General features: G+C 36.9%; 1 protein-coding gene across 28 annotated transcripts in view; it reads right to left on the bottom strand.

Annotated features, from left to right (window-relative positions):
• Positions 1 to 14,801, bottom strand: part of TTN (titin) — a 250,969-nt gene that overhangs the window by 221,146 nt on the left and 15,022 nt on the right. For 27 of the 28 annotated variants that reach the window (XM_068138463.1, XM_068138479.1, XM_068138485.1 and 24 more), the window contains 21 exons: positions 13,301 to 13,576; positions 13,086 to 13,205; positions 11,891 to 12,169; positions 11,532 to 11,597; positions 10,828 to 11,086; positions 10,189 to 10,249; positions 9,863 to 10,075; positions 9,053 to 9,195; positions 8,124 to 8,329; positions 7,772 to 8,002; positions 7,003 to 7,247; positions 5,919 to 6,142; positions 5,607 to 5,771; positions 5,325 to 5,493; positions 3,137 to 4,827; positions 2,761 to 3,042; positions 2,217 to 2,483; positions 1,809 to 2,081; positions 1,439 to 1,702; positions 1,082 to 1,342; positions 309 to 569 (listed from right to left, as the gene is read on the bottom strand). In XM_068138463.1, coding sequence (XP_067994564.1) covers positions 309 to 569; positions 1,082 to 1,342; positions 1,439 to 1,702; positions 1,809 to 2,081; positions 2,217 to 2,483; positions 2,761 to 3,042; positions 3,137 to 4,827; positions 5,325 to 5,493; positions 5,607 to 5,771; positions 5,919 to 6,142; positions 7,003 to 7,247; positions 7,772 to 8,002; positions 8,124 to 8,329; positions 9,053 to 9,195; positions 9,863 to 10,075; positions 10,189 to 10,249; positions 10,828 to 11,086; positions 11,532 to 11,597; positions 11,891 to 12,169; positions 13,086 to 13,205; positions 13,301 to 13,576 — 5,956 coding nt within the window. The remainder of the gene's footprint in view (positions 1 to 308; positions 570 to 1,081; positions 1,343 to 1,438; positions 1,703 to 1,808; positions 2,082 to 2,216; positions 2,484 to 2,760; positions 3,043 to 3,136; positions 4,828 to 5,324; positions 5,494 to 5,606; positions 5,772 to 5,918; positions 6,143 to 7,002; positions 7,248 to 7,771; positions 8,003 to 8,123; positions 8,330 to 9,052; positions 9,196 to 9,862; positions 10,076 to 10,188; positions 10,250 to 10,827; positions 11,087 to 11,531; positions 11,598 to 11,890; positions 12,170 to 13,085; positions 13,206 to 13,300; positions 13,577 to 14,801) is intronic. The other variant, XM_068138477.1, reaches the window with a different exon arrangement.

Raw genomic sequence — 14,801 nt, 5'->3', positions numbered from 1 at the left:
AACTTGTAGCATCCATGAGAAACAGAGAGTTTTATTTGATAAGTTTACTACACAACTAGCAAGAGAGAATTTCTACCTGCTCACCAGTACCTTCAAAAAAATGTGTTTTTATTGAAGTACCATGCTAAATTCCAAGTATGGAGATTCCAAAATACAGTAAATTTAGTACCTCAGAAAGTGCATCATGATATAACAAACTTTCAAAAAATGAAGTTAGATATGCTTGTATCTTAGGGCTTGATCCAAGATACAGGGAGTAATGCTGGACTGAGTCTTAGAGACATCAATTAGTTATAAAACTTACTGACCTTCGACCTTCAGTTTGGCAGATGTCTTTGAGCTTGCTATTTCATAGCTATAGTCACCCGTATCATCCAGTTTTGTAACAGGGATATTCAGCCTTCGTTTTACACCATCAGATTCAGCACGATAATGATCTGTCAGAGGTAACGGTCTACCATTTATCAGCCACTGGCCATCTGATTCAGGGTTTGCCACCTCACATTCAAAAACAGCTGCCTGGGACTCAGCCACAGTCAGGTCAGTGAGCGGCTTTGAAATGGCGCCACCTGTTGGGAAAAAAAGCACATATCTTTGTAAGGTTGATGCTCAACTTTCCCCCCGTCGGTAAATGCAGACACATGAAAAGTAGAATCTGAAACTCTTTGCCATTATTTGAAGCATGACTGCAGGCACTCTAAGCTCTGTGAAGAATCAAGACTGGAATATGACCTGAACAGCAGTAAAAGATGTTTCTTACTTCTATGCTAGATGTTCCTATTTATTATAATTATTGTCAGCAGTGTTATATTGAACATCCAAGATAAAAACCTTCTTTTTCACATTAATTACATCAAAGCATATTACATCATTCCATACTATGGATCTGATTTAGCAAAATACATTAGAACTTGCTTAAAAGCTTTGTTTAATTCAAATTATAGCAAGGAGAGTATAGGGAAGAAGAAAAAAAAAAGTTACATTTTAAAAACTACAGAAATGGTAAAATTACTGCAAATGCAGTACATTGAGCACTATTTTTAAATCACAGTGAAAAATCTTTAATACTAATCCTACTAACCTGCTACTATAAGCTTTCCAGATGTTTTCTTCTCTCCAGCATAAAATACATACTCTCCTTCATCATCTTTCATCATCTTCACCACTGTCAATTTATATATTTTGCCATGTGCTTCAATTTTATATTTGGGACCAGCCTTTATCACTTGGCCTTTGAAATGCCAAATTACATCAATCCCTGAATGGGAGAGCTCGACCTCAAAGGACACATTCTGTGTTTCAGTGCAGGTGATGTCATGAAGACCTCTAATAATCTGAAGTTCTATGAAAAGAATACATTACAAATGTTTTACTTGTTTCCATATTTTTGTTTCAGTAATAATTTCACAAAGAACTATGTATCTTAAAGAAAACGTACCCTCAACTGTGACATTGCAACTTGTTTCAACTTTGCCAACCATTAGCTTATAATGTCCTTGGTCTGATGCATGGGTTCTGGTAAGCACAAGCCTCTGTTTATTGCCTTTGCATACAGCTTGTATACGTTCATCAGGCTTTATCTGATGTTCATTTAGGTACCATTTGGAGGAAGACACATCAGGTGCTGAAACTTTGCATTCAAGGATAGCTTTTGTTCCTTCAATTACATGGAGATCTTTCAGAGGCACCAGTATATCCACACCTATCAAGTCACAAAAACATTCATAATGAGAAAGATAGGCTTTTAAGGAGAAATCCTAAAGGACCACAAAGTCAAACACATCTTCAAAATCATGACAATGACTTACTGTATACTGTGATCTGTCCAGTGGTTGACAGTTCAAGATCAGGAACACTGAAAGTGTAAGCTCCACTGTCTTCCTTTGTTGCATCTTCTATCAGCAACATGTGTGACTGTTTATCCAACACAATGTGAATACGATCACTTGATTGAATTTCATGACCATCTTTCATCCAGATACCTTCTACATTTTCGAGGGAGACTTTAACTTCAAGCTGTACTATATCTCCCTCACAGACTCTTTGATCAGTAAGGCCTTGAAGAATAGCCATGGGACGAGCTGTGGAATGTAATTAATGAATTGTCATGACAGATACAGAGAATATTGAGTATTAAAGAAGCATGTGATATAGCTATATGCTTGAATACAGAAAATCTATAATATAGAGACAATATAAGTATTAGAAATACTTACGCTTCATCTTCAGTTTGCAGCGAGTTGTTTTTCCATCAACAACAAATCTATACTCTCCTTGATCATCTTTATTGACATCTTTAATAGTGAGGATTTGGCGACCACGGCGGGACGCAATCACGTATTTATGATTAGAAGTGAGTTCAACATCACCATGATACCATTTCCCTTCCGCATCTTCTGGGGAAACCTCACATTCAAGTTCACCTGAGAAGGATTCTGGTACTTCAACATCCTCAAGTTCTTTAATAAACTCAACAACAGCACCTATAGGGAAAAATAATTACATTCATGAAAAAGCTTGACTGGATATCTCTGGTGAAAATATTTCTTACAAAAGGAGCCTAAGGAAATTAATGTATGTGTGGTGTATCCATTTCCAATAAATACATCTCTGAAATTTCATACTAGATTCCAAAATTACAAAATCCACTTGTACATTTCTTAGTGTATTTAAGTGTGGCTTGTCTTTGTGCAATTGTTTTATTTATTCCTAAAGCAGATTTCACTTTAAGAGTACTGCACTGAGATATGTGCTTCTTACCTTCAACAGTAAGTTTAGCAGTAGTTTTTACGGATTCATCTTCTACCAGTGCACAGCTGTAGTCATCATCATCAGTCTTTGCAATTGTTAGCACAGAAAGAAAATGAGCCTTTCTGTCTGAGTGCATCCTGTATTTGTCTCCAGAATGAATCTCAATTCCATCCTTAAACCATTTCACTTTGACAAAGGGTTCTGATGTCTCACATTCAAACGTTGCCATGGAGTCTTTCTCTTTAGCAACCAGATCTTGTAACTTCTGGGTGAAGCTGATTAACTGTTTGGCTGTGCAAAACAATATGCAATGAATCAACAGTGCACTGACCACATAAATTTAGCACACTATGACAATCACTAGATAAAAGAGAATTTAAATTACCTTGTACTAACAGGAAAGCATGGCTAGAAATTTCACCAGCTATATTGACTGCTTTCACCATGATGCTGGCAGAATCATCAGAAGTCACATCTCTGATGACTAGTTCACAGACATTATCTTCAGGCCAGTACCAATACATACGATCAGTCCTTTCAATCTGTACACCATTTTTGAACCACTGGCACTCAGGATCTGGTTTTCCCACCACTCTTACACGAAAGTGTGCATCTGTCCCCTGGGCTACTGTCTGGCTTTGAATTCGTTCAAATATCTTGGGAGCCTCCATGCTTGGACTAAGCTCAACCTTCTCTGGTTTGAACGTTGGAATGGTGATTTTGCCTTCAGGAGGAAGATCTTTCTTCTCTTCCTCTGGGATCTCTTTGGTCCAGTGAAGAAGTTCTTCTTTTGTCTTTTTTAACATTTCTTCATAAGATTCATCTTTTTTACGAGACTTCAGTTCCACAGCAGTGATGGCTTCATAATAGCCCTCTTCTGTCCTACGCTTAAATTTACTACGCAGCTCTTCAGATTCCTCCGAAAGCTTCTCATGAGTGATTCTTTCAGCCCTTTTCAGTTTCACCACTTCTTTGGTTGTTGCCTCTGCAGGTTTATCTACCTTCTGTACCTCAAAGAGAAGTTTTCCAGCCTCTGTTGCTACAGGCTCATGTTTGGGTTCAGGAGCACGACGAAGAACAGATCTGAAGTCCTCCCTCTGCTGGATCTCAAGTCTCACTTTATGCTCAATAAAGCCTTCTGGATTCTCTGCAGTGACTTTCACCTCTCCTGTGTCATATGATTTGCAGTCCACAATATCCAGGTAGTGGATTCCATCATAACGGAGTCTGAACCTTTTGCTCTTACGGATAAGCTGTCCATTGAGGTACCAGTTGACCTTGGGCAAAGGATAACCAGTTACACGGCAGCGGAATCGTGCTGTTTCACCTTCCAGGACTCTTGCAGGTTCAGGAACCAAAACAAGTTCTGGTTTTTGTTTTTCTTTTTGGTCCACTGCAACTGCAGGAAGGGCACCCTCATGGGCCATTCTTTCTAACTCTTCAATACGCTGCAGTCCCCTTCTGCCTTCTGGCAACTGGGATTCTTCCACAAGGCTTTTCTCATCCTTCACAATCAGAGTAGCAGATGTGTGGTCTGTGCCATATTTGTTAGTTGCCCTGCAAGTGATAACTCCGCTGTCTCTAGAATAAGCTACTCCATAGTCTAGGCTACAGTACCCAAACTCATTGATCATGCGGAGTCTGTTGGCTGCTTCCAAGGGTTTGCCATCATGCAACCATTCCACCACCATGGTTGGGTCACCAATTGGTGTAAGCCTGCACTCAAAGTGTGCTGGTCCAAATTGTTTGAGCCTTAAAGATGTGAGCTTCTTCTTAAAAAATGGTTTCTGTTGCTTTTCTTTGTCATAGAGATCGCCTTCCTCCCATTGCTCTTGACCATAACGCAAATGGAGAGGCTCTAACTCTGGTGCTGCAATCTCCTTGGCTTTATAAGTTCCTTTTGGAATGATTAATTTCCTTTCTGGTTCAGGTTCTACGTGTTCAACTTCAACATTTACTTTACATCTAGTAGTGTCCCGCCCAGCTTTATTGATAGCAGTAGCAGTATACCATGCAGCATCTTGCCTGGCAGTAGATTCTATTTTAAGGGCAGCTGCTCCTTTGGTTCCCTCAATCCTGAAATATGAAAACAATTTTTTTAAAACTTTTTTGCACTTATCATTGATTTTGACCTAGTTTTGGAAAACAGCAAAAGTCTGCAAAGACAAACCTCTGGAGGAATTAGGCATGCTCTTTATGTTTATTCATGTTTATGAGTGTAGCTCCTAACAGTCAGATAAGGATTTTAAAAAAACAGTTTTACATTCAATGGCAGTTTTGCCTGCAGAGAATTTCAAAAGTAGAGGTAAAGTAAGGTTCCTTAAATCGCTGTGATAGAATCATTGAGTGCACAAACACACAGTCTGGAAAAAAAAATAAGGAAATCCTACAAGATCTGTTATCTATTAGACTTGCTGAACTGCAAACACTATTAGTAGCATCATTAGCCATTGAATTAAGACCTTACTGAATGCCTTCTACAGAAACAACTGTATTCAACACATGGTAGGAGGCATTTTGCAGAATGGTGATTATAAACTCCTTTCGTATTTAAACAAAATTAAAATGCTTACTTTATTTTGGGGTATTTATGAGGTACAATGATGTCACTGTTCTTCAGCCATACAATGTCAGGATTAGGGTTGCCAGTAGCTTTCACTGCCATCTCCAGTTTAGAGCCCTCCTTTACACTAACATTCCTCAGTCTTTCCACAAAGTGTGGTCTAACTAGGTCTTCCTTAGCTGAAAGAGCAAGGCCAAGTCATCATGAGAAGAAATGGCATAACCATTATTAAGAAACGATTTATTAAGAAACACTCCTTCAGCCTGTTAAACATAGCATGCACAGTAGATACCTTCCACAGTCAGTGTCATTGAGACTGAGGCTTTGCCTGCCCTATTCTGAGCAATTACAGCCCATTCTCCAGAATCATCAGGCATAGCAGGAACAATGATCAGTGACTGTGTGCCATCTTCTTTAATCACTATTTTATGGGTGTAGTCATTAATCACTTGTTGACCTGCAGATCCACACAGGGAAAAAAGAAAAGAGTTGCATTCAAAATGGTGTCTCAGGTCTCAGCAAGACCAAGATGTAAAATGCATATTAGACTTTTTTTTATTTTTTTTTTTAAGATTATTCATTAATGAAAATGAGGCTGATGTACCGTTATGGAACCAGTATGTCTCTGGCATAGGTCTGCCAACAACTTTTAAGTCAAATCTTGCTGTCTGTCCCTGGGAACATTTAAATGATGTAGGTTTCAGTACAAAAACTGGCTTATATAGTCTCTCCAGCTGTCCTTCATCAGTTTCATCTAATCTGCGGGCTGGAGAACGAGAAGGAGAACTGCGAGCAGGAGACCGGCTTGGAGAGCGTGGAGAAATAGATCTGGAAGGAAAAGATAGGACAGATGTATATGCGATGTCATATAGCAGTGGGTTGACAATTCAACAATTCAACTTTTGCCTTTGGCATTTTATTTTAAAGAGCTTAACCAATTCATGTATGCATGAAATTGTGCTAAAATTAATTTTTATTTGTAGTAAATTTCCTTTAGGTTTTAGACAGCAATTTGTATAGTTGAATATTATTAGTATACACCACAGCCAGGGAAATTTTTGGCTTTTGGGTGCTGTACAGATATGAACCTAAGCTTGTAACACATTTGTGCATATGAATATATATATATGTATGTGTGTGTGTGTGTGTGTTTGTGTGTGTGATGACAGAACACAGTATATGGCAATGCTGGAATTTTCCTTTTGCAATGGTGGGAAACAAGAATAAAATGGAATAAACCAGGTTGGAAGAGACCTTCAAGATCACTGCGTCCAACCCATCATCCAACACCATCTAATCAACTAAACCATGGCACCAAGGACCCCATCAAGTCTCCTCCTAAACACCTCCAGTGAGTTTCGCACAGTGCTAAAACCCCAAGAACATAATATTTTTTAAAACCCACATGAGTAATTTAAGAAATAAATATATTTACTGAGGTTGTAAATCTATAACCTGTCTGGAGATGCATGTGAGTGACAGTATTCTCAAAGCTGCACTGCTCATTAAGAAGCAAATCAGACAGAGTTGGCACATTAATCAATATAAGCCATGAAAACATAATTTAGAACTTATCTGGAGCTGTGCAAACTCCAATAACTTAAGCTGTTTAGCTTCTATGTAATGAGTTTTTGAACTATTGCAGCAGACTGAGGTCTCATGAAAGTTATATATTACTGTGTACCAACCTGTATCTTTTCATAACTTCTGGTCCTGGCATGTAACCGGGAGTTGCAGTGGGTGCAACAGGCTCAACGTAAAGTTTTGATGAACAAATGGCATTTCCTTTCAAATTACTGGCAAAGACAGTATAAATTCCTTCATCTTCGGGTAAAACAACAGGCAGGCGCAGGCTGGCACTGCCATCTTGCAGAACTTCAATGTGGTAGCGCTCTCCATGCCATATGCGCCTGCCGTCTTTGTACCACACAATCTACATGGAAAGAAACAGTGGAATGCTGTGTGTGCTCTCCTAATGACAAAAATCCAGTAGTGGCTCATGCATACAACATATTACAGCTTTCTATTTTATAGCTGATGTACCATGCTAGCTCATTAACATTTTTACTTGAAATAAATAAGACATGAATATGTTTTTACATTAGGTTGAAACGTGAGTTTTAGAGCTAGAAAGAGACAGAAATCCTGTTTTGATGAAGAGCAAAGTGATCTAGAATGTGTCACTGTGTTCCCTGCTTGTATGGGCTAACTAGAGATACTCAGAAGCAAGTGCAATTTTACTGTTAAAGCTCACCTACCTCTGAACTGGCTAACCAACCTAACACTGTTCTGTTAAAGGACAAATAGAAAATTCAGGTTGATATCAAAAGACTGGATTTCCTTTGAGATTTTCTGGTTTCTATACAGAATTTAGAATATTTGACAATGAGATGTTAAAGGATTTTTGAATCAGAGCACAAGATTTTTTTTAGATAATGTCATATAGGTTTGGAGTACCTTTGGCAATGGGTATCCAGTTGTCTTGCAATGGAAAGTAACTCCTGTCCCTTCAAAGATTCTATAATTCTTTAATCTTAAATCAAATCCTGGTTCTATTGCTTCAGATTCAGAAATATCAACCATCATCGTCTCTCCGTCCTCTTCAAGCAGTTCATCTAAAGTAGTCTTAATAATTCTGAGCTCAATTTCCTTGATAAGTCTTTCTTCAAAAGATGAAATATGCAATTCCTATATATAAAAGCAAGAGCATTAGTCCTGTGTGTCAGATAGTGATCTTGTAAAGAATTGATCAGTACTGTGTACTGGTGAAATGTCAGTACACAAACTTATTATGGAGTGGTATACATACTTCATCTTCTACAAAAGTTCTGACCATCACTGTGTCTTTTGCCATTTTCTTCCTAATTAGGGCTTGTTCTTTTTCATATTCTTTTTCAAAGTCACCATATGAAATAGCTGGGGCTACCTCAGCCACTTTAGGTTCCTGTACATATGCAGTCATCTGAGTTTGGTACATCATTTCTTGTTGTGATTTTATGTAGGCTTCATAATCAGCTAGGAATTAAGAACATGTTAATTTTGATAAGTTTTTGTGGGGATCAATGGATTGAACAGAGAAAATAAATACAAACTGCATTTATTGTTTGGGGGGGGGGGATTTTTTTTTTTGTTTTCATGGGGGTTTTGTGTTTATGATTTGTGTGTGTGTGATTCAAGCAGAGTTTTTGTCTGCTTAGCCAATAAAATTCAAACAGCAACAAAATGCAAAAACCAGCGCCCTCATATGAGCATTACAAACAGATAAAAGATTTACTGTGTTACTTCAGATGTTGCAGTTCTTAGTGGAAACACCTAGAGACTATATTACATTTTCTTCACCAGGGCTCTGTTTCCTGTAAACTTTTATACATTTTTACAAAGACAACTGAAAAAAACAAAAAAGAAAAAAGAAAAAAAAAGCTTTATCCCTGAAATAGAGCAAGCTACTGGTTGATTAATTTCCTTTCCTACATCAGCCTCTAAATATTTTTTGTTTTGTAGGCTGTTATGGACATCAACGGAATAAGATTCATATAGTTAAAATTCTAACAAAGAATGTAAGTATTTCAAGAACTTGATGTCAAACAGTGTTTTTCAGAAAAAGAGCCACCAGATCTCTATTTATGTTTCTTGAATTAACCAAAGCTTCAAAGAATTTGCAGCACAGTTTAAAATCTTTTTCCATTTTAAAGTTCTTTTAAAGAAATATTTAACCCATTTCTTCAGTCTATGAAATACCTTCTTCTAATAAGGAGACCGTTGCAGAAGCTTCTCCATGTGTGTTACGAACAACAATAGTGTATTCTCCGGCATCATCGGCAAAAGTCATGGAAATTTCAAGTTTGCATTCCCCAGTTTCTCTTTTGTAACTCACTTTGTATCTATACAAGAAATAAAAGTACAAGCTCTCTATAATTCTGATGAAAAATCTTTTCAGTTAATCAGAATCACTTCTAACTTGTAGAAGAGGAAAAAATTATATAATTTTGCAGGCAATTCTTACTCAGGGAATCTGCAGAACAGTGAAGGAGAAGTAACCATGGTGAAACTAGAGTACAGGTCTGCTTTCTTACTATTAGCTCTAAAACAAATGAGATGAAGCAGTGCACTGAACTATCAGAGATCTACTTATCAGACACTGTAAAGTAATATATGCAAGGAGCACATCTCCATATGGATTACTATAGCATTAAATATTCCAAGAATCCTACAAAGGTTTTTTTTCCCCTCTTCTAGAAAGCATCGCTTTCTATAGACAACATTTGCATAGATGGAATAAAACAAATTTAAAGCTTCTTCCTGATTTGCCTTTAAGGGTATGTAACATTTCTCATTTCACGGTCTTTTGAATATCTGTATAAGAAAACTTAACTGCCTTGTAAAGTCTCACATTGAGACATGATCCTATGACTTTTCCATTAAAAAGAAAATAATTTACAGAAATCAGTGATATTGTTTGACTCAGCATCAGTAAGGGAAGCAAAATTACATCAATTAAGTATTCTTTAAAATTGTTTACATAGGTTTTGTACATTGTATTCAAAGTACCTGTAGCCAGTCGTTAGAGGAACTCCACCTTTTTTCCAATAGACATGTGGCTTTGGGTTGCCCCCTACTTGGCATTCAAAAATAATGCTCCCACCTTCGATTAATTTATGTACTACGGGTTTTCTTATGAAGAAAGGAGGTATGGGTTCTCCCAATACTTCTTCTGTTGCAGCAGAGACATCTTCCATTACAACATCCTTTGTCTCCACATAGCTGAAATAAGATTCCAGTGCAGGTTAGTGAGCTGATGTCTGAAGCTCTCATAAACAGAATGCAAGAAAATAATGATCACAGGAGAAGCAGTTGGTTTATGAAAGTAACTTTACCGTTTCTCTTCTGCTACAACCTTCTCAGAAATGGTTTCTCGAGTCTCAATTTCTTCTGAAACTGCAAGGCAAATATGATACAGTGGGGTTTTAAAATACTTTAATAATATTAAAGCAGTGAGTTCAGTTGACAAAAAGAGAAAGAAAGGTTAAGCAGCTAGCTACCTCAGAGGGCCAGGTACTTCCACTAAGAAACCAAGTTAAGAGTCTCCATTGGACTATAACTAGCATTTTCCTCATGTTCTTACAGCCATTACTAGCAGACCTGGAATACAACTGAAGGCATATATTCTACTTGGGAGCTGGCAAAATATTCATTGCACTACAAGTAATATGAAGTTAACAAAATTATAATCTTCCTACACTGACAAGAAGAAATGGCCTCAAGTTGCACCAGGACAGGTTTAGACTGAATATTAGGAAAAAAATCATCACCAAAAGGGCTGTCAAGCATTGGAACAGGCCGCCTAGGGAAGTAGTTACCTCACCATCTACTTCAAAGTTATGTAGATGTGGTTCTGAGAAACATGGATTAGTGATGACCTGGCAGTTCTAGGTTAACAGTTGGACTTGATGATCTTGAAGGTCTTTTGCAACCAAAATAGTTCTATGATTTTACGATTCTATAAATATATTTACCTTTCACATGTAAATGGCAGGATGTGCTGACACTCCCAGCCTTATTGGTAGCAGTGCAAGTAAATCTTCCACTGTCTTCTGCAAAGGCTTCACGAATCACAAGGCGAGCAAGCCCTTCTTTGAAAGTGATCTGGAAGTCCATTGAGTTCTCAATCTTGTAGTCTTCTCTGTACCATGTCACAGTAGGCTGAGGATGACCAGAGATATGGCACTCCAGTGTGACTGACTCACCTTCTGTCACAGTCTTATTTTTGAGGCCCTGCATGATTAAAAAAAAAATTTAGTATCCCAGTCAGTGTATATTTTCAGTACTAAACAGACTTTTAAATAATTAAAATGCATTTTAATAAAAAACCTAATGTCTAGTTAAAAGCAGTGTTCTCTTCATCAGGGTATCCGGAAAAAAAAACATTACTTTGAGCATTACTGTTATTAACAAGAAAATGAAAATTTTGTTTATGCAGATCACAGTGAGATACTCTTTCACTGTTCCAAAGGCCAATCTATTCCATGACACAATTTTGAAGAATGACCCGCATAACAGACATTCAGAGTCATTTTTATCAGAGATAAATTGTATGGGTGAGTAAGTCTAACCCAGAATTAAAAAGATTAAACAAACTCAACTTTTCATGGTCAGGTTTCCAAAGATAAAAGGATATAAAATGGGTGAAAACAGAGTGCAACTCGCATAATCTACTTACTGAGACTAAGGTGGGTGGAGTAGAAGGGATTTCTGCAGGCACAGGCACTCTGGCAGTTTCTGTCACCTAGATTATTTAAAGCAAAGTTAATAAGCATCTAACAAAGCCAAGGACTCTGCTGTCCTTAAAAACAAATCAGCCAAGAATTTAGACAAGAAATTAGGTAAAGAGAAATCTTTGCTTATCATAGGCATATGTTAGGTCCTTAGAAGGATTTGTGTAAAACAACGAAGACATAGAAGTCAGCAGAATGGTGTAAAAGCGGAAATCCGCAATGAGGAAGACCAAAAAGGTGAGGCTATGCTACATTTTTAAGATGTAAGTCAGCCAAAGTGACAGAAACGTTTTTAATAACATACCTTTGCTTCACCTTCTTTCCGCAACACCAAGTGTTCTTTCTGCACTGCTTCACCTTTAAAGCTTACACCTGTCTCTTTAGTTTCAACATCATAGCGACTTTTATAGGCCTCAGCAGCCTCTCCAAAGGGAAACTGTGGTGGGGCAGCTGGCTCTGTTTTTATCCTTACTTCATGTGGCTTTAGCTGAGGTGGTTTCACAGGCTTGGTGATTTTTTGTGCGGCAGAAGTAGTTGATAGTTCTTTTTCCAAAGTAGCCATAGCAGATCCCGCTATAGAAACCTAGGGAATAAAAGAGAAAGAGTTACATCTTTGCTGTTCGCTCATTTTCAAGGGAAAGAGAACATTTATTGAGTAGACTGCATAGGCACTATTTGAGTCCTTAGTTACTTATTTGACACTGCCAAAACTATATAAACAACAATGGATTCTAGTTATAGATTGCAGCAATAGAGTATGAAGATATAATATCCTTCAATTATTTGTATGTGTCCAACACTCAAATATTTTCTTTTTATTTTACTTTGGAATTTGTGGATGAGAAGCTCTTAAGTGCAACATGAGAAATGTTCTCTAATTTTATTCACTTGAAAAAAATTAGCTTTTAATTTAATGAGTTGATACTGCAGTAAACAGTACTAATTACATAACTGGAAGTGATAAAAATAACTAAAATAGTTCAAAGTGTTATAATGACTTTGGAAAACATGTTAATCTTTAAAGAAAAGCTATTTTAGGTAACTCTTATAGAGTTTAATTATGTTTGAAGAAAAAAAAGTTCATTTTTAAAGTTCGAGTGAAGAGAGATAGTATGCTTGAATGAAAAATAAATTAAATGGCAACTTTCAATATTACATGATGAAGTTGAACAGAATAATGGGAAAATAACACTTAGAAAGCAGATGGTATCATATGCAGTCTGGATTTTTTCTGTTTCAAAAACTTAATATGTAATAATCTGTAAGGAAGAAAGAAGCACAGTTTCCAAATGTTCTAATGAAGAGATGCACACAAGATTGAAGAGGGGTATCTCTGCTCTATGGTTAAAGAAATCAGTAAAGACAACTGAAGACAGCATAAAATTGTTCATTTTGGTAATGCAACATACTGGGGTGGGAGGAAAAGTCAAGCGAAATGGGTGACCTACTGGTTCTTATAAATGAGCATGCTGTTCTGCCTGAGAGATTCTGTTGCTTACCTCATATGTATGCTCTGTTTTAGGAACAGCAATTTTGGAGACTGTGAAGTGAGGACTTGCTGTGCGGGGTCGTGGGTATTCAACATGAATTGTTTTCTCAGTTTCTGCTGATCTTTTTATCTACACAAAGCAATAAAAATGTTGAAAATTTGATGCTGAAACATATCACTAGGGCATAGTTTTTTAAAAACAAAGCAATGTAAACTGAGTCTAACCTCTGTTGATAAACTAACTTCCTTCTTTTCAGCAGCTGAGATATGTTTCTCAGGAGGAACATAGACAGTTTTAACTTCTTTGGTGACAATATGACGTTCTGCTGGGGCCTCAGCAACATGGTCTGTTACAGTGTGTTCTTTATAACCATATTCCAAAGTTTTCTGCTTTACATAGGCTTCATCTGCTTCTTGTGTTTCCCAGGGTGATCGAACACGTGCCTGATCAACTGCTGCAACAACTGTAGCTACAGCTTCAGCTCTTTTTCCAGCTTCAGTCTACACATAACATAGGGTAATTCATACAAATATCATAACATTAAAGACTTGCATAAATGACAAATATTTATAAATACAATGCTCAGTAAAGGCTTTTGATATGAAGAGAGTACAGATGCACAAAAGTAATAATGTAAGTGTCAAATGTATTCACCCTGCAGTAAATCAGTTCAAATGTGGACATTACTTCCAAACTCTGTCTATGCATATTCAGAGCATATATATGTTAATGTGCTTTATACTTACCAATATTTGCATACAGGCTCCCTTTTAATACTTTAGTCACATTTATGGCTATTTTTCTCAGAGTATGGCACATAATTTTTAAGTCAGTATGCTCATTGGACTTCATATAACTGGTAGAGGATATTAAAAATCTAGAGAGAATGTGTCTAGCATCTGATGTGAACGTATTTACTAAAGAATGTAGCCATACATTTTTACCGGTGCTAACCTATTTTACATCATTTTACAAAAGAAGGAAAAACTGAGTTAGCAATTAACAGTAATTTCTGAGCAGTCTGACTCCTGAGTGAGTTTTGTATGTTATACTTTCTACAACATGTTTCATGAAAGTATTTTATGAATGTGCAGTAGTGTTTCTAGCAAAACAGATACATAGACTAAAGCTGTGGGTAACTAAGCTATTCTTCCACATAAGAAAGCTCCTGGCTGTATTAGAAAAACTTTTCTATCTGATTGTCAAAAGTAATAAACTGGGTGGATTTGGATAGATGTCAGAGTTTGCATTAAGAGCAATACAATTCAAACCTTAATAGAGGTTGTTTTATCTGACAATCATAAATTGCAAAGAATCATCTTGTAGAAAAAAAGATTGCAGACTCAGAAATTTCAAGAAGTAAGCATTACTTGAAAGCATTGCTTGCAAGTTGTTGTTAGGGAGTAAGACTTCACAAATAAATCTGACTACAGTCTTAGAAGTGGCATCTCCTAACAGAGTAAAACATAAATTTTTGCACAACTAGAAACTTAATCACATTGACTATGTTACTTCATCATTACAATCATTATTATCAGGAATTTATTTTGAGGGCATCCTTATTGTCCCAAAGTAGCTTTTAAAAGATGAGGTTAGCAGATAATATAAATTGTAACTGCTTTTCATATCTGTAAAAGCTATATTCAACCATCATAAATCTAGATGAATCTGCTCTTGCCTGGCTGTAATTTCTTCTCTAGCTCTGGACACAGTGACTGATGCTTT

This window comes from Melanerpes formicivorus, unplaced genomic scaffold (genome assembly GCF_026170545.1).
Source record: "Melanerpes formicivorus ecotype bairdi unplaced genomic scaffold, bMelFor1.0.p_v2 SCAF_5, whole genome shotgun sequence".
Taxonomy (NCBI): domain Eukaryota; kingdom Metazoa; phylum Chordata; class Aves; order Piciformes; family Picidae; genus Melanerpes; species Melanerpes formicivorus.
Note: the sequence above shows the minus strand (reverse complement) of the source record. Positions and strands in the feature narration are given on the sequence as shown.